Raw genomic sequence first — 25,499 nt, forward strand, 5'->3', positions numbered from 1 at the left:
AGGTTGAACTAAATCATTTTCAATGCTCATGTAAAGTTCTATCATGATTTGACCACTCATCCCTAAAGGCCCCTTAATTAGAAGGTTATTAATTAAACTTTCCTCACTGTATTATTCTCAGTCTTATATAGCCTCTTCCCTGGTTTGTTCCATGATGTACTGATTTAGAAATTATATTGGAAACTCCACACTATCATTGCTAATCTGTTTGCCAGTGTATATGTAGATTAAAATGGTACATGATTATTCTCACTGCCTCAGTAAAGCAGCCAGCATAATCAAAGACCCCACCCACCCCGGATATTCTCTTCCCCCACCCCCCCCCCCCCCCCCCCCCAATCAGGCAGAGGATACAAAAGCCTGAAAGCATGTACCACCAGGCTCAAGGACAGCTTCTATACTGTTGTTATAAGACTATTGAACAGTTCCCGAGTAGGATAAGATGGACTCTTGACCTCACAGTCTACCTCATTATGGCCTTGCACCTTATTATCTACCTCCACTGCACTTTCTCTGTAGCTGTTACACTTAATTCTGCAAGCTGTATTGTTTTACCTTGTATTATCTCAATGCACTGTGCAATGAATTGATCTGTATGAACGGTGTGCAAGACAAGTTTTTCATTGTACCTCCCTTCAGCCCACCATGTTGTGCCGACCTTTAAACCACGCCTGACTATCTAACCCCTTCCTCCCACATATCCTATTTTAAATTCCTCCATATGCTTATCTAACAATATCTTGAATTTGACCAACGTACCTGCTTCCACCACTACCCCAGGCAGCGCATTCCATGCCCCAACCACTCTCTGGGTAAAAAACTTCCCTCTGATATCTCCCTTGAACTTCCCACCCATTACTTCAAAGCCATGCCCTCTTGTATTGAGCATTGGTGCCCTGGGAAAGAGGCGCTGGCTGTCTACTCTATCTATTCCTCTTAATATTTTGTATACCTCTATCATGTCTCCCCTCATCCTCCTTCTCTCCAAAGAGTAAAGCCCTAGCTCCCTTAGTCTTTCCTCATAATCCATACTCTCCAAACCAGGCAGCATCCTGGTAAATCTCCTCTGCACCCTTTCCAACACTTCCACATCCTTCCTATAATGAGGCAACCAGAACTGGACACAGTACTCCAAGTGTGGCCTAACCAGTTTTGTAGAGCTGCATCATTACTTCGATATAAATGACAATAATAAACCAATTCCAATTATTACCCTTATTACATTTAACTCTAATTTCCTAATTTATCATATGCTCTACATACCCACAACTGTTTGGGGAGTTATAGACAATACCAACCCTTGTTTTTATTAGCTCCACCCAAACTGATTCTACTACTTGATTTTCTGAGCGAAGTTCCTTTAACTTTACTGCCCATCATCCATTTTGCCCATCTTTTCTAAAAGTTATGGTTCCTGGAATACTTAATTCACAAGCATGGTCATTTTGGAATTGTGGGTTGCAATGGCTATTTGATCAAACTTATTAGTTTCCACCTGTGTTTTGCACATTCAGATGCAGTGCCTTTTAAGTTTGACTTTTGATTTTATTTTCCTTAGGTGCCACACTAGTTACATTGTCCTATTACATTTGTCATACATTCTGCCTCATCCTGACATGCTCTGCTTATTTCTACACAAAACTATTGTAGCCATTTGACATTTCACTTGTGGGGTTAGGGAGATGAGGTGGGGTAACCCTCTCCCCCATGTTATTAGTTTAAAGCCTTGTCTACTGTCCTAGCTATCTAATTCACCAGTTTACTGGTTCTACACCTGTTTAAGAGGAGTCTGACCCAACTGATCGCTATTACCCCAGTACTGGTGCCAATGTCCCATAAAGCAAAACCTCTCCCTCCATTACTTCTCATTGAGCCACACTTTTAATTTTCTTCAGTCATTACCACAAATTCAGTTTCCTAGTCACTGATTCTCTGTTAATGCCTTAATCATATAGTATGTGACCTTGACATTTGACCCTGAAATAAACTTCAGACCATCTTTGTAACGTCACCATGATCTCACCTCCATAACACAGTTTTCACCCAGAGTGTGGTAAGTACCTGAAATGCACTGCCTGAGAGAGTGGTTGAAGCTGGGTTGCTGACAGGATTTAAGAAATGTCTAGATGAGCACTTGAATCACTTAGGCATGGAGGGCTATGGACCACATGCTGGACTATAGGATTAAAACAGAAGGGTGCCCACTGGTTGGCATAGATGAGTTGGGCTGAATGGCCTGTTTCTATGCTGTACAATTCTATGGTTCTAACATCAACTAACCCTGTACCTGCCTCAACTCATGTATTGTAAACCCTTACCCACACCTTTCTAACCTGTAGACAAGGGAATTCCAGAGTGTCATTCTAAACTCCATAAGCTTGAGGTTATTCAAGACTTTCAAATCCATGTCTTTTTCACAGTTCCCTAATCACTCATCAGTCCTGTGCTAGAAAACCCACAAAGGAACTGGGTTAAGAAATTCCACGATTTTACAATTCTTATCCTTGTCTTCAGTTCCTCTGTGGACTCACCCCCACCTTAACTCTGTTATTTCTTACCACTGCCTGAGATATCCATTCTCTTCCAGTTCTGGTTTCTGATTATTCTGAATTTAATCACTCCATCGCTGTGACCGTGCTTTCGGTTGCCTAGGCCCGAAGCTCAGGAATTCTCTGCCTAAATCTCTCCACCATCTTTCATCCTTCAAAACAATCCTTAAAATCTTCCTCTCCAACAAAGGTTTTGGTTAACTATCCAAGTAGTTTCTTGTGCCTCAATCAAATTTTATATATTTACCATTCATTTATCTGACAAAATAGTGAAGGCATGGAGGTTAGGGAGTGATCCTGTTTATGTGCTACAGGCAGTTAAGACACTACAAAAGACAAAAGTAATATGTTATACACCTCACTAAACAAGCTGCTTCTCCTTGGGTAACAGCCCACAAGTATTGGTTATCCACTCTTAATTCAACCAACAGCCCGTGTTCTCATTTCAGATAGCTAATCAACCAAAGTTACTTAGTCATGGAATCCGATCCTACCCTCATCTGATGCTCAGATTCTTAGATAGAATTCAACTAGTTTTTTCCTCCCTAACCTGAAGCTCAGTACACAACTTGTGTGTAGACTGAGCAGAGATTTGAAGGGATAGAGGGAAGGAGGGAAATAAAGCTCAGAATTTCTGGTCTTACATATCTAAACAAAGGAAAATGTTTATTGTTCCAGAATTAGAAAGAAAATTCAAACTTCAATCATTAAGATGTAGTTGATTTCTAAAGATTTGGTCTTCTGAATCTTCATTGTTGGTCGCCAATACTCATTGTGTACAGAGTCTTGGATAAAACAAACGAATTTTACCTCCATGCAAAGGGGTAAAAAGGTGAAATGAAGAATTGTAGGGGGCTGGGCGATGAGGGTGTGCTAGGTGCTCCAAAAAGCTAAAAGGACTATGTAAACCTGGCAAAGAAAATCTCTGCATCTCCCAAATATAAACTGTGGAACCAATGCACTCTTTTAATTTAAAATATAGTATGTACAATGAAAATCACTGACTCCACTGATCTTTTTATCACATGGATTCCAGAGAGAACCTTCTGTCTTCACCACCCAGCTTCAAGCAAGGTAAATGGTGGAATGAGGCAGATCTCTGTGCTTCACTGTGCCATTTCTTCAGCTATGGCTTTGCTCATTTTGTCCTTTAAGTATGCAACCTTCTGCCACTCTGACTTCAATTCAAGCCAATCATAGTATGGAACCTGCAGAGAGAGTGGGGACCCAGGCAGGGGATGGGTACAACAAACAAACATCATTTTCTCAACAGACATGTCTCTCAAACACAAAAAAAATCCTTTATCCATGGATAGTTTATACTCAACTTGAGGGCTTTGTGCAGTTAATATATCAAATAATAGATACCTGACAGTGAATTACAGACTTTTTTAAGCAAGCAATTTGTGTGATTTATACGGAGGTGAATGAGAATGTAGAAGCAAGATCCAGACCAGAATCTAATTAAGGAGTTCAGAGAGCAGGTGAGGCTGCATCCTCCCACATAAAACAAAGATGCTGATTTATGTATTGAATAACATAGGAATAAAGGCAAGAATCCAATAGAATGATTCAGATTATTTACATTTACAGCAATTAGTAGTAACAGACAAGTTACAGGTTGGAATTCAAAGAAAAGGATTACAAAAGAAAGAATAAGGTCAAATCTAAAAGAGAAACAATGAATCCTAGAAACATCAGTGGTCTGTAATCCTTGGAGAGGACAAGACAAGGGAACAATTTGGCAGTAAATGTGCCCAAGGACGGAGAAGAAACAGTATTTAAAATGGATCAGAAGCAAAGGAGGGTGTGGCAAGTATAATGTGCAGAAAGGAGCAAGAAGTGTTGCTAAAAAGACTGAAATGAATTAATTGTTAAATTGATTAAGTAATAGTTAAATAGACAATTATAGGTTGATACATTACAAAAGAAATTAAGAACATACAGAGAATGAGACCAGAAGAGGTAGAGAAGTATAAGTGATGTCTGAAACTGATACCAGAGAAACAGGCAAAACAAATGGATTCACCAGAGAAGACAAACAGAATGACAGACTTACAGTACAGGGTGAAACATATTTTAAAAAATCATAATTTTTTCATTGCGTAGTATTAAGGGTCCAGGACTTGCTATTTTGTACCCTCTCAATCTGAGATTGCTCTTCAATAGTTTGCTTTAGTACCTGATTCTTGCCAGATGATAACAAGTATGCTTGAGTTAAGTTCTAACATTAGAATTGTCAATGCTGATTCATCCATCCCTCATAATAAAAAAAGCTATATTTAAAGGTATAAAGCTATTAAAGACAATGTTAAAGCCAAAGGCAACATACACGAAATGTTAGAAGAACTCAGCAGGTTAGGCAGCATCTATAGAGGGAAATAAACAGTCAATGTTATGGGCCAAAAGGTCGACTGTTTATTTCCCTCCATAGATGCTGCCTGACTTGCTGAGTTCCTCCAGCATTTTGTGGGTGTTGCTCCAGGTTCCAGCATCTGCAGAATCTTTTGTGTTTCTGTTAAAGCCAAAGGCTCTGTAGAATGCTGCAAGATTTGCAGAGAGGACCCCTTGTTTTCTTCTGATCACATTTAAATAGAGATAGCTTTTGTAATTCTGTTGGCGTTCAGTCTGTTTCCAGTATAGTTATTGACATTGTCCTTGCTAAACATAAGCTACTGTTAAGATTCTTCCAGGAATTAAATGCTGTTTAGTACCTCTCTCTCACTAGCTGGGACCTACATGCTAAATATTCTTGACTTTGCTTCCTGTGCACTTTTGTAATTTTAGAAAGATGGTTTACTCTCGCTTCAAACAGAGTTGGAGACTTACATCCACAACCAAGAATCCAGCAGCCTGCAAGTGCCGACGAGCCATAGCGAAGCGCCCCAACAGGTCCCGGCTCCGTGACATGTAATTTGGATATTCCCTAGCTATAAGTGCCAATCTGTGAATTTAAAGGGATGTTCAGATGGAGACTGAAACTGAAAAACTTACAAGGAAACAACAAAAAAAAACACAAATCCGTGCAGAACGTATCATGTGGAACTATTCCACATTAACTTGTATATATGCTGAGGTCCTTTATGGCCATGCTTACAAACTGCTTAATTGTAGGCACAGCAGATTTCATGTGTGTTCCGATGTTCAAATCAGCATCACCTATGAGTACTGGGGGAAAAGTAGACCCAGTACTACCCTGAGATATATTGATTCCAACTGAACAGCAGGCATACAGTAACTTCTAACATGCCTACAACTTCAAAACATGCTTCCTTACTTTAAAAGCACTTTAGGACATCCTAAGCTGCAAAAGGCATTAAATAACTGCCAATCAGATCGAAGACAGGATCATGTTTTTATAACCGTTGTACTTCAATATTCAATACCACAGCAAAAAATACAGAACTTTACTGCCAACTTTATATCACAATAAAGGCTGTGTAAATCATAAAAGGGAAAAAGTGAATACATTTTGAAATATTCCTTCTCCTGATTCCTACTGTATTGGTCACGCCTTTGGATGATGGGTGTGGAAAGACTCTGTGTGATAATACATGGGAGTCTGTCCGTAGAGTATCTAGGCCTTCCCCATGATGTGAAGGCGAAAGGATGAACTGAGGCAAGTAGATAAGCTGCTTTGTCTTGGGAATAGTACACAATGCAGGGAAGCCTCATTGTATGTTTTTCAGAATTGCTATGCTATAGATAATTGAAGTGTAAAATGAATTAACATTAAAGGCAATTTTGGTCTGATGCCCAAGCTAACAAGAACATGTGCAGTTCTTTGATTGCTACAACAAACGATGCTAAGATAAACCCAGTACCAATAGACTACTCAGTTTTATTTTGGCGTGAATAGACTGGAGAGGCTTGAATTCTTTTCCTTGCAGAAGAGCAGGTTGAAAGGTGATTTGATAGAGGCTTCAAAATCATAACGAATCCAGACAGTGAAAAAGATGAACTAGGATGAATGGGCCACAAAATAAGATCATGGCTGATCTGACAGTAACTTCAACTTGCAATCCACTCCATGCATGGTAACGCTTCACTCCACTGCTTATCAAGAACCTATCTACCTATCAAAGGCTCTGCTTCTATGGCCTTCTGAGGAAAGGAGTTTAAAAGACTCGTGGCACTCTGACAAATTTTCATTTCACCAGTCTTAAATATGCAACCTCTTGCTTTTAAATAACAACTACTAGTTGCAGATTCCCCCCACAAAAAAGTAACATTCTCTCCACAGTCACCCTGTCAATAACCCTTAGAGTCCTATGTATTAAATTTTTCCTTCTAAAATGGACAATTTCACTTGTCTTTCTTTATCCTTTGCTAACTTCCTCACGTCCTCATCACAACTTACTCTCCACCAATCCTCATGTCATCAACAAACTTAGCAACATACCTTTGGTGCTTTCATCCAAGTTATTTATATAAAATGTAAAATTATAAGAAGTTGAAGCCTCAGCACTGATTCTTCTGGCACACCACGGATTATATCTGACCAATCAGAAAAAGTCCCATTTCCACTTATTCGCCATTTATTATCAACCAATTTTTACATCATGAGCTTCATTTTTCCTTAAAAATCTTTGATGCAGCACCATATTAAATGCTACTGGTCAAGAACAAATGGGCACCAATTTAAAGCAATTGGCAGAAGGGCAAGAGGTGACGTGAAGGAAACTATTTCTCATAGCTAATATTCATCATCTAGTCTACACTGCCAATTGGAAATAAATTCAATTATCAATTTCAAAAGAAAACTGGATTATTGAGAGGAAAAATGCAGGGCTACCAGGAAAACATTGAGAAATGGGATTGAACAGATTGGTTTTGTGGTGAGCTAACACAGGGTCAATGGGCTGAGTGGCCTCCATCCATACAGTAACATTTCTATGATTATATTTAGATTTTGGGGAACACTAAATTCCACTCGATGTGCATATTTTTACTGTATCAGTGTATGCTCACTCTTTACCTCTTGGCTCCAGGGGGAAGAGGCATTGTCCCCTCAGGTTTAAGTAGGTGCAAGGCCGTGTACTGCTGAAGGGCAAAAGGCTTACTCTCAGAATCCATCAGAACTTCTCCATCTGCAGACAAAGAAAGAAACCTTAACCTTTTAATACTGATAACAATCCAATCAAGGCGTTATGGAACAACAGAAGGACGGCATGCTAGTCATAAACCCCCCACTTAAAGTATAGACAAGGGAGTTTCCTGTCTTAGCTATGCTTATTATACCAGGTAAATAAAGGATGCCAAGAAGAAAACAAGTTTTAAAATCAAACATTAAATCAAACACTCAGTGCATTTGATCAATGGACGTCTGCTTCAGCTACACTCAGTCACTATATGAATGAAAGAACAGGCGACCGCCACATTCAGGCTGTTGGGATTACAGAAATTCACCCTTATGAAATTCATAAATCACTACCCAAAAATTTGAGATATAAAATAAAATTCAATCTTATAGAATTCATGTAGGAAAAAAAGTAATAAATAAACACAAAATGCAAAAGAAACAACACATTTTGTCAATTTGTATCTGAGGCAATAAGATTTGGATATGATGTCACCGCATCGATTGGATTGACAGTCTCAGCCATGCCCCTCCTCTGCCACACCCTCTCCAGTCCGAGGACATGTGAACAGACGTCTCAGAGTGCAGTGCTGCAGCACTCTTCATCTGCGAGACATTTTCTCTGACGCGCTGCATTGTGGGGAGTCACAATAGCCATGGCTGGCTCCTTAAAGTAATCCCTCAGCCTATACTCCACGTCAATTAAGTCACTGTGCTTTAACCTATTAGCCCCCTGAACTACTCCTCCCATGAACCCTGATCCTTGAATCCCATCCCTTTCCCTGATATCCCCACTTCCTAAACGCGTTCCTAAGCCACGAGCCTCTACTGTTGGCCTCTGCTGTTAAATAAGGATGGTGGGTCATTTCATCGTCACTGATAAAATGGCTTAATATGAGAGGAAAACATCCCATAGGAATACACTATAATATGGGATTCCATGGGAAAAGGGGGCTTGTAGTTCAGAAAATCAGAATACAGACAGTTTTCTAGGAATGGAACCCCTCTGTAACACAGGGGTTGCCTGCATTTATGTAAGTTTGCAGGTGATACAAAGATTGGTGGTGTTGTGGATAATGTAGAAGACCGGCAAAGGATATAGCGGGATATAGATCAGTTGCAGATATGGGCAGAGAAATGGCAGATGGAGTTCAACCCAGCCAAATGTGCAGTGTTGCACCTTGGGAGATCAAATGTAAAGAGACAGTACACCATTAACAGCAAGGCCCTTTACAGTGTTGATGAGCAGAGGAATCTTGGGATCCAAGTTCATAGCTCCGTGAAAGTGACAACACAGGTTGATAGGGTGGTTATGAAGGCATACAACATGCTTGCCTTTATTAGTCAAGGCATTAAGTTCAAGAGTCAGGAAGTTATGCTGCAACTTTATAAAACTCTGGTTAGGCTGCTTCTGGAGTATTGCATTCAATTGTGGTCGCCCCATTATAGGAAGGATGTCGAGGCTTTGGAGAGGATGCAGAAGAGGTTTACCAGGATGCTGCCTGGATTAGAGGGCATATGCTATAAGGAGAGATTGGACAAACTTGGCTTGTTTTCTCCGGAGCAGTGGAGGCTGAGGGGAGACCTGATAGAGATTTATAAGATTATGAGAGGCATAGATAGACAGCCAGTATCTTTTTCCCAGGGTTGGGAATGTCTAATACTAGAGGGCATTCATTTAAGGTGAGAGGGGGGTAAGTTCAAAGGAGATGTGGGGGGCAAGTTTTTTTTTCCCCACAGAGAGTGGTGTTTGCCTGGAATGCACTGCCCGGGGTGGTGGTGAAGGCAAATACGAAAGGGGCGTTCAAGGAGCTCTTAGGCACATAAATGTGCGGGAAATGCAAGGATATGGAGATTGTGTAGGCAGAAGGGATTAGTTTAGTTGGGTATTTGATTACTAATTTAGTTAGGTTGGTACAACATTGTGGGCCAAAAGGCATGTTCCTGTGCTGTACTGTTCTATGTTCTAAGATGTTATCATGTTAAAAGGTGTAAAAGTACAGTGACAATTATGTAAACAAACCATTTAACTTTTCTGTAATAGCAAAGTTCCACAAACAGCACTGATCGAGCAGATACTTGAGGTTAGTTGAGAAAGGGTGTGTGTCAATATATTGGGAGAACTACTGGCTCATAACTGAATAGTGCCTAGGGATTTCTTTAAGCCTGACTTTAACAACACAGAAAAAACAGTTCAGTTAATCAATCTCTCAAAAGTGCTCCATTTACTTTTATACCCTCATTCCAGATGTTCATTAAGTTCTCTTTTAAGATAAAGAATGAATTGCACAATCACCATATTCTTCAACAGGCATCCCATGACATCCTGTACCAAACTGCTCCAGACCTCTTCGCTTTTTGTTTTGACGCTGATCTTAAATTTAAGTCTCTCTATTTATAGCCACCCAAACTGGGGATAGGGCTTTGGTTTAACATTCAAGGCCCTGCAATAAATCCCTTGGTTCTGCACCACAGTGTCAGCCTATGCTCAAGTTTATGTGAAGGATCTTCAATCTGAAATGTTAACTATGTTTCTTTTTCCAAAGGACAGCATAAGGGTTAAAATTAATTTTGGGGGGTGGGGGTAAAAAGAAAATCAATTTTACCAACTCACCAATAACCCAACCATACAATGTGTCAACACCACAGCGATACTTGGTCTGGTCTCCGAGGGCAGACTGCAAAGCTTCACATACAGCACCACTTAGTGGACTTGGCTTCTTCCTGGCTCCTGAGATCCAGGTATCCAGGCACTGACTTGGCAAAAAGGGACCACTATAGTCAGAACATTCAAGCTGAGCTGTGGCATTGATATGTACCAACTTCAGTTTATAGTTCTCCTCTTTCTGTGGCTGAGTCCCTTCTGATACCAACAGAAATACAAACAAGTTAGCAAATCCAAGAGATTGCACAATCCAACAGGAAACTATTTCTCTAAGATTTGATTGCAAGCCGCAGCTGATACACATCAAGAATTTAACATGAAGATGCACACAACAAATTACTTTTGCAGTTCACTCAAAGTGATTAGGCTGTCATTCTGCGTTCAACAGGCAACATGACAAAGACAACAATAATTTCATGTTGACACAAGAGAGACTACAGATGTTGGAAACCTGGAGCAACACACAAAGGAGCTGCAGGAACTCAGCGGAACAGGCAGCATCTATGGAGGGAAGTGGACAACACAGTCCTGATGAAGGGTCCCGACCTGAACCATCAACTGTCCATTTTCCTCTAAAGATGCTGCCTGACCCGCTGAGTTCCTCCAGATCCTTTATGTGTTGCTCTAATAATCTCATGTTAATAGTTCTGATAGTTGCAGGAAGAATGTTACCCTAGACACCAAGAAAGCTCTCTTCTCTTGCAAAGAAGGCTACAAATCATTTACTGAATGATTTAATGCCCCATCTGAAGGCACCTTTGGTAATATAATACACACTTGGGTGGCACTAGGAATCTACCTAGAATACAGTTTCAAGTTATTTTTTAGCAAAAGGAAGAAACTACTTTTTTATTTTTCTTGGAATGGGGTAACACCATTACAATGGCAAAAAACTCCTATTAATGGTTATCCTTTGTGCTTGGCCAATTCAACTAATGGTTTAAATTCGCCATTTGCCATTTTTCACGTTTGACAGTGTTTTATAGCAAATTAACTGGTGTAATTCCTAAAAGTGAAGAGAGGGAGAAAATGAGTTCTGCTGTTTATAGGTACAAACATATGTACATAGTCAGGCTTTTGAATTTAATAATATTATGGGAATTTGTTTGTATCTATGGGTGTCCGTGAATCAGGCGCTCATAACCTAGGGACGGCCTGTATTTGCACACAGCAAGTGCCCACAACAGCAATGAGCAACTAATCTATTTTCATACACGTGCATGGGATTAGTGTTATATGCAAATCTAGGTTAATAAGCAGTATTTCAATGACAAATTCCAGTTCCTTCATTCATTTTTCTATTGTTAGCCTATAAATTAATAGACATCCAATTGTATAATATCCCAATGTAAGTTGCGAACTCAGGCTTCCAGGTGTCAGATCCAACAAGAAGAGTTTTAAAGAAACTTATTCAAAATACAAGACTTACCTGTGATTCTTTGGTAGAAATGAGGTTCAAGTACATGACGGAGGTAAAAAGGGTTAACCTGTTGCAATATACAAAGTGACCATACCAAATCAACCAGCAGGAATGGCTCCATCTCCAACAGGGCACTGTTAAATTTATTGTGAATCTGGAGACAAGAAAAATATTTAGTAAAAGGGACAGCTCATTGAAAATATCCTGTCTTCTGCTGGTCATCCCAACTGTTTCTAATGCAACGCCACTGCACACAAAGACTTGAATTTTGGCCAGGATTACAATGCTCACCTTCACCTTTTTGCTCCACATTCTCCTTGATGCCAATTACCACTGATAGTTAACCAATCTGCATGTTTCTTTAGAAATTAGGCAAGTAATGGGTTAGTGCAGACAAGTGAAACTAAGGTAAAAGGTTAGCCATTACCTGACGGAATGGCAGGTCTACTCCTGCTTTCATTTCTTATGCTTTTATGAGCTAGTTTAGACAAAAGGGTGAAATTAAACCATAATAATGATCAACTTAGCTACATTCTGGTCCTGCTGATATGCAGACTTACCACAGCAGGCAGGGTATAGAGCAATAAAGAGCCAATTTTGTCCCTCATAACCAAGGAGAGGATGAGACAATGAGGCCAAGGGTAAAGTCATCCACTTTGGATCAAAGAAAGATTGAAGATTAAATAGTGAAGAATTGGGAATAGTAGACGAACACCACCACTTCCAAGTCACCCATCATCCTGACCTGGAAGTTCATCACCATTCCTTCATCATTGCTGGTTTTAAACCTTGGAACTCCCTACCCTAACAGGACTATGGCAGTATCTTCACCAAGACTGCAGTGGTTCAAAAATGTCATTCACCACCATGTTATCAAAAGCAATTATGCATGGACAATAAATGCTGTTCTTCTCGTGATGCCCACATCCAATAAATGAATAAATAAAAAAAAGGTATCTAACTACAAATATCATTTTAAAGTTACAAATCCAAAAAGACAAAACCAGCAATGACCTTTATTTCAAAACATGTTATGCTTCAGTTGTACAGAGCAATGAAGGATATATTGGCCTTGGAAGAAACGGAGGAAACGTCCACCAGAATAATGATGGGGCTCAGATGTTTAAATTACGAAGATATTGCAAACGCAAAATGGTGGAAGCTTTTAATAGGAAACTACATCTTCTGGCGAGGGAGTTATAAATACAGGGATGTAATATTAAATTTAGAACTAGACCACAAAGCAAATACTTCAACACAAAGGGTAAAAGAAATTTGATATTCCTCCACCACTCCAACCCCAGTCACTGGATTGCAAGTCCTCCCCGTTCCAACTCCCAGTACTCAGGATAGAGATGGATAAATTTTAGTTGCGTTAGTGTATCAACAGATATGCAGCTTAATGATCTAACGAATGGTAAAGCAGACTTGAAATGTTGAATACCTTTCTCCTGTTTCTAGGAAACTAAGTGCAGCAATCCCTGCTGAGAATGAGGGCAATTTTAAACAAGCTCACCTTCCAAGCAGCGTTACATTTACATTCACTGTATTATACAATCACAACTTTCTCACTCTGAGGCAAGTATGTTACCACTGACAGATGGTTGACATAACTATAATACATTCTCTCTTATAGATCACCATTCCTACCTTAGCAAAGAAGGCCTCTCCAGTGGCTGGTTGATAATTAAGACGAGCAAAAGCCATGATAATGTTACAGAGCTGCACCTCAGTCATCTTGTCACAGTGCTCATGTACATACTGAATGAGATAACACAACACAGTAACTGATCTGCACCGTTCCATTCTTCAGAACAGTCAAAAACACAGAATCTGACTAGTGTATCCAGAATTTTATTAGGTATTCTCCTTAATCTCCTTAGGTATTCAATTTTCTACATATACACCATGTAGAATATTGCCCATAACTCACTTTCAGGTATAATATTCTGTTTATAAACCATCTGAACTCGATAATAGATCCCAAAAACCAAGTATTCTATACATCTCTCCCAGAAATCCAGTATTGTATACATAAACAATTTGTATTTCTCAATGAGATTCCAACTTCTAATTTGCTTTTCTTTGCATAGATAAACCATCCATGTACAAATTTTCTAGATTTTTTTTAAGAAGAGATGTAGTATTGACTCTATTACCAATCAAATTGGATTATTTGACATTCTGTGCCTTAATCTGACACCAGTGAATTACATAAAATAAAACACAGTATATAGGGTGGTAAAGAAGACGTATGGTATGCTTGCCTTCATTGGTCAGGGCACTGAGTATAACAATCAGGAAGTCATGTTGCAGCTATGTAAAACTTTGGTTGGGTTGCACTGGGAGTATTGTGTGTGTTTATGGTAGCCCCATTACAGGAAGGAAGTGGAGGCTTTAGAAAGGGTACAGAAGAAGTTTAACTGGATGCTGCCTGGATTAGAGGGTATGAGCTATCAGGAGAGGTTGGATAAACTTGGGTTGTTTCCCCCAAGTGTCAGAGTCTGAGGGGAGACCTGATAGAAGTTCATAAAATTATGAGGCACAGATAGGGTAAACAGTCAGAATCTTTTCCCCAGGGTAGAAATGTCAAGTACTAGAGGACATGCATTTAAGGTAAGAGGGGGAAGTTGAAAGATGTGTGAGCAAGTTTTTTTTTCGCACACACAGAGTGGTTGGTGCCTGGAATGGGCTACCAGTGGTCGTGGTGGAAGCAGATATGATAATGGCATTTAAGAGGCTTTTAGACAGACACATGAATATGCAGGGAATGGAGGGATATGGATCATGTGCAGGCAGAAGAGATTGAGTTTAATTTGGCATCATGTTCAGAACAGCCACTGTGGGCTGAAGGGCCTGTTCCTGCACTGTACCGTTCTATGTTCTAAAACAGAAACCAGGAATCTCCATCCAGAATTATGAAGGAAATTGTGTTTAAGAGAGTCAATTCACGTTTTACTTCCTCATTTTCAGAAGACATGAACTTTTACTGCAGTCGACTAAAATCAGTAATTTTATTGTGGCATCCAGCAGAGGCATGAATGCTCCCAAATCAGATTAGGTGCATAGATTAAACTCACAATAGTCATTGGTCACAGTGAAACAATGAAAAGCATTATACCAGGTAATGCCAGACCCAACTTTATGCCACAAAGTCTGATTTTTAAGTGAACAGAGGATTGGGGAAAAGTAGGGAAGTGGAAATGATCAAACTTAGCTCATATGTCCATGTTAATTATTGCAATTTCACCTGTGCCAGAGCTTCAAACAAAGGTAGATTGAGCCACTTTAGGTAAGCAAATGACTTTGTGCATCGCATGACGTCAAGGGGGCTCAGCTCCGGTACCCTGGGGAGAAGCTCAGAGGCCAGCCGCTGGAAAACCTGCGTCTGCTGGAAATTCAGCTTTCCTGTGGGAATATCAGAAACCAAGATTAAATTTTGTGCAGGTATTATTTTTATTGAACTAACTAATGTTTCTGAAAAGCAGATTCTTTTTTAAACATTGCAACATGATGTCATGGTATCATGAGGTGAACCCTTCCCTTCCTCTTGTCAAGATAGAGTGTTTGACTAGAATGTCTGTTCAGGAATCCGGTGATGTGCATGCAAACTTGGTTACTCAGCCACCAGAGCTGGCTGAGTGTAATTTATGTGCTTCTCCAGCATTTTGATTTTATTTTAGAGTTCCTATGTCTGCAAAATTGTTTTTACTATCTGTTAAACACAGATTGCAGGGACCCTCACAAGGGACATTTCACTTGTTTTTGGTTTAGTTTATATGTTGCACTGTCATTGAATTTGCACTAACCATAAGCAAAAGCCATGTCAATCAGTACTCCAGTCTTCAGATCAAAGTGCTTCTGCATGAAATGGTATGAGAGGGCACGTAGCAAGGGAACAGAGCGCCGATTTTGCATTGCCAAGGCCAGCATCACTTTTCTTGTGTCATCAGGAGTGAAATATTCAGCCAGTTCCAAGCTCTGAAACATAAAGTTGACAAATACAGTGAAAATACATATACTGTGTAGACTCAGAAGACTAAAAACTTACAATGATACAGCACCTTTCACAATCTCATGATACCCCAGAGTTTTAAAAATGAAGTACTTTACAAAGTGAAGCGCTTTCTGTTGGAATGAAGTAAACAAAGTGACCAATTTGTATTAATCAAAGGCCTACAAATAGCACCGAAGTAAAGCCCAGGTTACATTCTTTAGTTGACAGACAGTAGCTGGCCCAATCACTGGGATAGTCAGCATGGCTTTGTGCGTGGGGGATAACATCCCTCATCCACCTTCTTGGTTACCAAGGAGGTCGATGAGGGCAGGGCAGTACACATGGTCTATATGGACTTCAGAAAGGCCTTTGATAAGGTTCTGCATGGTAGGCTGTTATGGAAAGTTAGATCACATGGGATCTAGGGAGAGCTAGCTAAATGGACACACAATTGGCTTGACGGTAGGAAGCGGAGGGTGATGGTGAAAGGTTGTTTTTCAGTCTGGAAGCCTGTGACCTGTGGTGTTCCCCAGGGGTCGGTGCTAGACCCATTGCTATTTGTCATATCTATCAATGATTTGGATGAGAATGTACAAGGCGTGGTTAGTAGATTTGCAGATGACACTAAAATCGATGATCATCAGTCAGGGCACTGAGTATAGAAGTTGGAATGTTATTTAGCAGTTATACAAGATGTTGGTGAGGTCTCATTTGGAATATTGTGTTCAGTTTTGGTCACTCTGCTACAGGGAAAAATGCCATTAAGCTGGAAAGAGTGTAGAAAAGATCTACGATGATGTTGCCAGAACTCAAGGGACAGAGTAATTGAAAGAGGTTGAGCAGGCTAGGACTTTATTCATTACAGCATGGGAGAATGAGGGGTAACCTTATAGAGCTACATAAAATCAAGTGGGGCATAGATAGAGTCAATGCATAAAGTCTTTTTCCCAATGTTGGGGAATCAAGAACTACAGGGCATAGGTTTAAATAAGGGATTAGAGGTTTAATAGGAACCTGAGGGGCAACTTTTTCACCCAGAGGGTGGTCTTTATATAGAATGAACTGCCAGGGGAAGTGGTTGAGGCAGGTACTTTAACAACATTCAAAAGGTACTCGGACAGGTACATGGATAGGAAAAGTTTAGAGGGATATGGGCCAAACACGGACAAATGGAACTAGCTTAGATGGGCGTCTTGGTCAGCATGGATCAGTTGGGCCGAAAGGCCTGTTTCCATGCTATGACACTGGGAGAACTACAGTTCTCTTCTTCCTAAGGTGCCATGGGATCCTTTACATCCAGCAGAGGGAGCTGATTGGGCCCAGGTTTAAACAACTCATTCTGAAAACACCAACCCCAACAGTGCTATTTCCCCCAACCTCTTTTCCCTAGTATTGCAGAAGTGAATTAAACACTTAAATCTCTGGGGTGGAACTTGTCAACGCTGAGCCAAAGCCGACAGCAAAACCAAGAACAAGGTGAGGCTCGTACAAGGATGCTGGTTATTCTTGTGTTGATCATAACATACACTGAGTGGGTCATGTATACCTTATCCTCCAGTTTGTCCATCAATGCATTTGACAGATGTCCAACCTTCATCACTAACAAGGCCACAGTCTTTGCGTCTGTGATCTCTGCCCACCGCAGTTCCACATGTTTTATTATGTCACTTAGCAACACTTTCTGTTGGTCTGACTGTGCAAAGCTGGTGTAGTAGTCAACAAGTGATGTGAGATTTTTAAAGGATAGCCGTCTCAACCGCCAGTGGACCTCATTTTCAATGGACCGAAGAACTGGGTTTTTGGCATCAAGCCTGATCATAAGGAGGCTCCGTAGCAAGCTGATCAAGTTCCCATTCCACACAACAGAAATCTGAAAAGGAAAACCAACATTTAAACCAGATGTCAGGAGTGCAATGTCCAGGCAGAAGATTCTCCTTGGGAGAATGCAGTAATGTTTCCTTTCCCCACTGGGTGGCAGTGTGGCTATCATTTGGATAGGCTTGGTATTATATCGAAACATTAGATTTCAATATAGAAGATGGCACAAATGTCCTCACCTACACCACAGCATCCAACTGCTTCTCTTTTATATCAAGAGGCTCCAGTCACTACTGTATAGTTTGTTACTTGGTACTTACAACAGCATACAAGATAAATAAACACTAAATACACAAGGTGATACGTTGGAGGTATTAATACAGGGGTGTTGCACAACAATTTTTTAATTGGATAGAGCAGCTCTATAGTATCACTTCTGAGGGACACTCATACAAACACAGACATCCTGAGCTCCTTAGAAGACTTCCATATTGAGTGTACTTGAGCTGTTTCCCAGCAGTTATGCTGGAAAATCTGCCCACTTAACCTGCACTTGGCATACAGTGTGGTTCAGTGACCCCATTCAGTACAATGGAAAAATAGCTGGGACAGAGGGATAGATAAAGTTTCAGGTAATTTATACTTTTGGATAATTGACGCGGTCACAGACATTCAAGAACTTTTAATTGTTTTGACAGTTAGTAAGCATGAAGTGTGATTATAACTGGAGATACAAGAGACTGCAGATGCTGGAATCTGGAGCAACAAACAAAATGCTGGAGGAACTCAGCAAGTCAGGCAGCATCTGTGTAGGGAAATGGACAGTCGACATTTTTGGGTCGAGTCCCTTCATCTGGACTGGTTGTTAAAGCATTTCTGGAGGCGGACATGGCAGGTACAGCAGGAAGGGCCTGAACTCCCCAGAGCCTCACCAATCAGTACCCAGAAGTAGGATCCAAAAGCCATAGTAAGTAAGAGTGCTTAGAGGATTGGCATGTATAGGCAGCTGTCTGCTTACTGGGATGGGCCAGATGAACAGAAGCATCCTGTGGTCTATTATATTGTACTTTGTTGATGAAGAGTAGGCTGGCAGATACGTACTTTGGAGTTATGGACTATCTGGAATCATCACTCAGATTCAGAGCAAATAGAGAAATTTCTAGGTCCTGACCACACAGAGGGGTCACATGGGGCTGGTCACTCCCCTGTGCAGGTCTTTCCCAACCCAGCAGTGCAGAAATAATTGATGATGGTTTGTGGCCATATTACTAATTAGTATCTCCATACCATCGAGGAGAGTTCAGCGGGGGAGAACGCATGGAGTCTGTATGCAAATATTTCTACGTCCAGTAAAGTAATATTGACAAAGAGGAGGAAGATAGTTTATGAAAATAATAAATACAACAGCTTGAAAATGCTTCCACAATCATAGTATTGGTACTGTCTTTGAAAAATAAATATCCAAAGTAAATGTGGACCTTAAAGGCAGAGACTGGAGGAAATGTGCAGGAAAAAAAGTAGCTGAGGTATCTGACTCCAATGTGGAAGACAAAAATGTAACAGACATATTGAGGGAACCAAAGGAAAAGTACTGGAGAAATTAAAGGGACCAAAAGCCAATAAATACCCTTGATCTGGTAACTGAATCATTTTGAGCTGTCTGACCTAACCTACTAACAAGCACACTGTTGTGGGTCAAAGATCCTAGGCCAGACAGAATAGTGATGGCAGATTTCTCTCCCTTAAGGAAGAAAATGAGATTTTTAACATAACCTGCCAGATTCATGATCTTCGTTAATGTTAGTAGCTTTTTTAAAATTCCAACTCCTGTTCCCAGATCAACAGTACAAGCCTTGGAATACAAATCCAGTAACCTAACACTGTGCTACTGTGAATATGTTGTGCAAGTATATGTGAAAGAGTAAGGGACCAAGTGAGCAAGACTGAGCAATAGTGAGAGTGAAAGACAGATTAGGAGAGTATGAAAATAGCCATTAGATAGTGTGATCATTCACCAAAAGCTCCAACCACAGACTGATCAGATTTCCACATAAGCATTTTATATTCATTAAACAAAAGTAATGTATTGCAGATAAAGGAAATCTGAAATAAAAAAAATAGAAAATGCTGGAAACACTCAGCAGGTCAGGCAGCATTTACGGAAAGAGAAGCAGGATTATTAGTTCAGGTCAACAACATTTCATTAGAACTGGGAATAGAGAAGATAAAAAAAGATTGATGTTGCAGAAGAAGTAGAGGATTGGAAATGTGTGGACCAGGAGAGACTGGATGACACAAGAAGTGTTGGTGCCAGGTGAAAGATGGTGGCAAAGGCTAGTGAATATAAAAAGCTACATCTGAGGGAAGGAGAAGATTAATTAAATCTGAAATTACCAAGAGGAGAAAGGAAAACATGCTCAAAATGCAAGATACAAGAGGATCCTAAAGAACAGCTAATGTTGTTCCTTTATTTAAGAAGGGCAGCAAGGATAAGCCAGGTAATTACAGGCTAGTGAGCTTTATGTCAGTGGTAGGGAAGTTTTGGAGAAAATTCTAAGGGATAGGATTTATGTACATTTGTCAAGGCTGGGAGTAATCAAAAGTCAGCATGGTTTTGTGCAAAGAAAATCCTATTTCACTGCTTTGATTGACTTTTTTGAGGAGGTAACTAAGATTGACGAAGGCAGGACAGCAGATGTTGTCTATGTGGATTTTAATCAGGCATTTGACAAGATCCCACATGGTAGGCTGGTCTAGAAGGTCAAGGAACATGGGATCCAAAGTGAGCGGGCTAATTGGATCCAAAACTGGCTTGGTGACAGGAATCAGAGGTGCTGGTACAAGTTTCTTTTCTGATTGGAAGTCTGTGCCTACTGATGTACCACAGGGATTAGTGCTGGAACTTCTTTGTGATATATATTAACAACTTGGATGATAACGTAGGAGGAATGATTAGTAAGTTTGCGGATGACACTCTCCTCTCTTCTCCCCCTCCCCATTCTCCCTGCCATCTCTCCCCTTCCCCTCTCCACGACAGCAAGGAAAGTCACCTAAGGCTGCAGGAAGGTAATAGATCAGATGGGAAGTTGGGCCAAGTGTTGGGCCTGCCCTTTTACCTCCATCCCATCGTCCAGGACCTCAAACACTCTTTCCAGTTAAGTTTTACCAACTCATGATGTGGTCTCCCCTACCCTGGGAAAAGCAAACACAGGTTGAGCAGCTGTTTTGCAGAACACCTCTATTTATTTTGCAAGGGAAACACTGAGCTTCCGGTTACTTTTCATTCTAATTCCCCACCTCCCTTTAATATTGGCTTCAAATGCTGTTCAAACATAGCTCGATATAAACCTGAGGAACAGCACCTCACTTTCCAGCAACTCACACTAAAATGTTCTGGAATCAAGACTAAATTAAACAATTTCAGATATTCTCACATTTCTAACATTAAGGTTCTTTTTCTCCCCTCTTCTGTCATTTCAGATTTCATCCACCTTCTCCTATTTACATCAGAAGTCTTTATTAATCTCTTTCAGCTGGCACTTATGTCATTCAACTTCTCCAGGTCTGTATCATAGACCTATCCTTTGGTCCTTTCCAACCCCAACATTTTTAAAACATTTTTTTCAATCTCTGTTTTACCTTGTTCTGATGAAAGGATCAACTCAAAACATTAATTCTCTTTCTCTCTTTGCAGATCTTTCTTGACCTGCTGAGTGCTTTCATTATTTTCTATTTTTATTTTAAGTTCATTCTTGGATACTGCTAGAAAGGACAATAGTTATTGCCCATCTCTGATTACCTGACTGCAACAGAGTGGCCATTTCATAAGGCAATTTAGGATTAATCATGCTGATGTTAAATAGAAGTAATATAAAGGGTAAAGCAAGTATGGACATCAGGTTTCTATCATTCAAAGATGAGCTTTGACACCTTCATACTCACTTTTTACTACTGGCAGCTTTTACATTCTAGATTCTTAAAAACTGGATTTAAATTCTCAAACTGCCATGCTTTAATTCCACAGTGCCTGGCAGTATATTACCCTACAACTATCATTCTTCCTGGTGGTACACTGAAAACACAATATTCCACTGTTTGTAGCAGCCTCTGATGAGGATAAGTTTCCCACAAAATCAAAGTTACTAACCTGGCTATCAATGGTGTTCAAAAGACGCTGGAAGCGCTCGTCCTCTGTGATATTCTGAGAGTCCAGCTTCTGACCTAGCTTCGGGCTGCACACACGGATAAGCACCGATGCCGCTTGGTTCCCAGTGGTCTTCTGGCCACAGGGAATCTGCAGAAGCTCCTCTACACTCTGGGCTGACTCAATCAGCTCCTCCACCTTTGTACGCTCTGGTGGTCGGAAGTAGGGTTGTTCAGCAGCAGGAGACAAGTCGGTTTGGTGACAAACAGCAGACATGTGTACACCAGCAAACGGTACAGACGACCAGTACTGTTCAGGCATGATTCGCCTGCAGGTAGCAGAGACTGGCACAGTGAGAAACGAAGCACCAAGGTGTCGGAAACACCTGGGTATGAGCCGGGCTGTCATTGTCATTGCAAAATTAGTAGGTAGAAGCACTTCAAACTTTACATCTCATGATACCTAGAGTAAAAAAGAAATGGTGATGTTTGTATTAAAATAAATACTTTTGTTTACAGTAATGATTCTTCCAGCTGAACATTATGCAGTGCTCACGACAGGAATAGAAATCCACTGAGCTCTCAAGCCTGTAACAGCATTCAATGAGATGAAGTCATGGAGCATAAAAACAAACCCATCAGCCCACCACGTCCATGCCAAGCATCAAGTACCTATCTTCACTAATCCCATTTATTAGCACTTGGTCCACAGTCTTCAAAACCTTGCTCACCTGGATATTTCTTAAATTGTGAGTGTACCTGCCTCATCCATTCAGTTCCTGATTCTGACACCCTTCCTGCGCCCCCCCCCCCCCAGTGATAAAACAATCATCCTCAGATCAGATTCCCTCTAAACCACTTACCCCTTACTCTGAACCCATGCCCTGTTGTTTTAGACATTTCTGCTATGGGGAAATGTTTCCTCGTATCTATCCAATCTATGCTGCTCATAATTTTGTATACATCTACTCGGTCCTCCCTCAGCCTCCTCCTCCTCCAAGGAAAACAAATGCAGCCTATCCAGTCTCTCATAACTGAAATGCACCATCCCACACAATATCCTGGTGAATCTACTGGTGAAAAAACATAGGCTAGGAAAGGGAAGAAAAGAGGCAAGGTCTCCTTTTTCTGCTCGCCATTTTTTTCTCTCTCCTTTTTCCTCTCCTCCCCCCATACTTTTGACCCATCCCCAGTAGATCTGCTCTCCCCTTCTCCCCCACCGCCCGCATCTACCTATCACCACTTTGTGCCCACCCCACATCCCCTTTTTTGGCCACCCATCACTGCTCTGTTTTTCCCCCTTATAATATTGGGCTTCCCATTTTCCTATCTTCATTCCTGAAGAAGGGTCCTGACCCAAAACGTTGACTGTCTGTTTTTCTCCATGGATGCTGCCTGACCTGCTGAGTTCCTCCAACATCTCCTTGTTTTTTCATCTAGATTCCAGCATCTGCTGTCTTTTGTTTCTCTACCAAGACAGGTCAGTAAGGTGTTAAAAAGGCATATAAGATTAGCCAAACTGTAGAATGTGTGGTCAGGAAGGTTATGCTGGAACTGCATATGACACCAGTCAGGCCACAACTTGAATACAGCCATATTACAGGAAAGATATGATTGCACAAGAGAGGTCACAGGGGAGATTCATGAGGATGTTGTCAGGACTGGAAAATTTTAACAATGTGGAAAGATTGGATAAGCTACTGCTATTTTCTTTGGCGAGGATGTAGGATGGAGACTCAATACAGTGTATGGTGAGACACCCAGGTAAAGTAAATAGGAAGAACCTATTTCCCTTAGCAGTGAGATCAAAAATGAGGGAACATAGATTTGAAGTACTTGAAGCCTGGATTGGTGCGTGTTAGGTACAAGGAGATGTCTGACAAACTTGGATTGCTTTCACCAGAGCATCAGAGGCCGAGGGGTGACCTGATAGAAGTATATAAAGTTATGAGAGGCACAGACAGGGTAGACAGTCAAGATTCTTTTTTCCCCCAGGGTGGAAAGGTCAAATACTAGAGGGCATAGATTTAAGCTGAGAGGGGGAAAGTTCAAAGGAGGTGTGTGAGGCAATTTTATTTTATACAGAGAGTGGCAAGTGCCCAAAACATGCTGGGGAGGTGGTAGAAACAGCAAATACAATAGTGATATTTAAGAGACATTTAGACAGACACAGGAACAGACAGGGAATAGAGGGATATGGACCATGTGCAGGCAGATGGGATTAGTTTAGACTGGCATCATGGTCGGTGCAGATATGGTGGGCTAAAGAGCCTGTTCCTGTACTGCAGTGTTCTATGTAATTATAGCATTAGCAGGACAATGAAGAAACTTTTTGTTTTCCCAAACATGGTAGTCTGAAAGGGTGATAGAAACACAATCACATACAAAAAAACCTTGGATTGTGGAGCAAGAGCCTTTTGACCGTCACATCACAGTGAACCAAATGGCCTTCTGTGTTGTAAATTTGCTATTATTCTATCGCCTTGATCAAATCCACTCTCAATCATCTTTGTTCCAAGAACAAACTCTGTTTCTTCAGTTTAAAATTGCAACTGAAATTCCTTATCCCTAAAACCATTTTAGTAATTTAATATTTTTTCTGCAACCTCTTAAGACCTTCACATTCTTCTTAAAGTATGGTGATGTGAATTGTGCACAGTACTCCATAGTAGTGTGATAGGAGTAATGCTACTTTTCCCCCCAATATTTGTAAAGTACAAACTAATTGAAGAGCATACGGTTCCATTTTATTAGCTTCCCACTAGAGCATCCAGTTGTTTCTCAACACCCTGACCTCCCAGCCACTCTTTCCGGGAGTCCAGTCCAGCTGTTGAACCTGCCACCTCAAGTACATGGTGTCCCTCCTGCACCTGCCGTTCACAGTGGACGGAGACAGGGATGGGAAGAGGACCGGAGGGGGAACACGTCCCCGGGGGATGCTCCGTCAGTGTCGGTGGAAGGAACCGGGCTGGGCTCCCCAAACCGGCAGAGACGGCGGCGCCAGGGCTGCCGTGCCTGAGAGAGGGGATACCAGAGCGTGGCTCGACTTGTGACCGGTTGACATGGCCAGGCCCCGGTTAATGCCAACAACGCCGCCGCCCACGGATCGTCCGTCGTCCATCGTCCGTCCCCCCCGCCCCCGATCTAATCCATGAGGGTCAAAGCACCCACACACTCACCCTCTTCCCCAGCAATGGCCGCCCGTCAACGGCGCACGTCATTGGACGTGCGACACCACGTGACGCCACGGCGCGTCTGACCGATCAGCCCTTACGCACGACGTCATTACGTGCCCAGGAAGAGCTCCTCCGGGAGAGGAGGAGCGGGGATACATCGGAGTGGAGGCCAGTCGGCAACCGGTCGATGCAAATGGAACCGTCCAATGCAAATATAAATCGATGTTATATTTAATATGTTACTGCCTTCTCCTTAAGGCTTTACTTCAAGCTCGCCATTTCTCTCTAAACGTGGTCACTTCACTCGCCCCCCTTCTCTCCTCATGGATCTTCACACCGTATTGGCTCATGTCCCGCAGTCTGCCCTGGCCTGTAGTGGAGACACGAGAGACTGTAGATACTGTCATCTGCAAAGGAAAACAAACTGCTGGAGGAACTCAGCAGGCCTGACAGCATCTGCTGAGGAAAAGGGACGTTTCGTTCGATACCCCGCATCAGTCCTGACCCGCTGGGCTCATCAGTTTGTTTTAAGCGTAAGACACCGTCCTGATGCAGGCTCTCGACCCGAAACGTCGACCATCCCTCTACCTCCACAAATGCAGCCTGACCCACCGAGTTCCTCCAGCAGTTTTTTTTGTACCATAGTGAAAA

General features: G+C 41.4%; 1 protein-coding gene across 1 annotated transcript; it reads right to left on the reverse strand.

The window, feature by feature from the left end:
• Nucleotides 1–877: 877 nt before the first annotated feature.
• On the reverse strand, nucleotides 878–25,234 carry tbrg4 (transforming growth factor beta regulator 4). Its single transcript, XM_052023896.1, has 11 exons — nucleotides 24,852–25,234; nucleotides 21,677–22,135; nucleotides 17,258–17,581; nucleotides 15,524–15,695; nucleotides 14,965–15,122; nucleotides 13,365–13,475; nucleotides 11,724–11,868; nucleotides 10,244–10,492; nucleotides 7,528–7,639; nucleotides 5,379–5,493; nucleotides 878–3,757 (listed from the first exon to the last, which is right to left on the reverse strand). Exons 2-11 carry the CDS (start codon nucleotides 22,085–22,087, stop codon nucleotides 3,656–3,658), a joined length of 1,899 nt encoding a protein of 632 aa, XP_051879856.1. The 5' UTR covers nucleotides 22,088–22,135; nucleotides 24,852–25,234; the 3' UTR covers nucleotides 878–3,655.
• Between the last annotated feature and the right edge of the window lie 265 nt (nucleotides 25,235–25,499).

This window comes from Pristis pectinata, chromosome 9, assembly GCF_009764475.1.
Source record: "Pristis pectinata isolate sPriPec2 chromosome 9, sPriPec2.1.pri, whole genome shotgun sequence".
Taxonomy (NCBI): Eukaryota; Metazoa; Chordata; class Chondrichthyes; order Rhinopristiformes; family Pristidae; genus Pristis; species Pristis pectinata.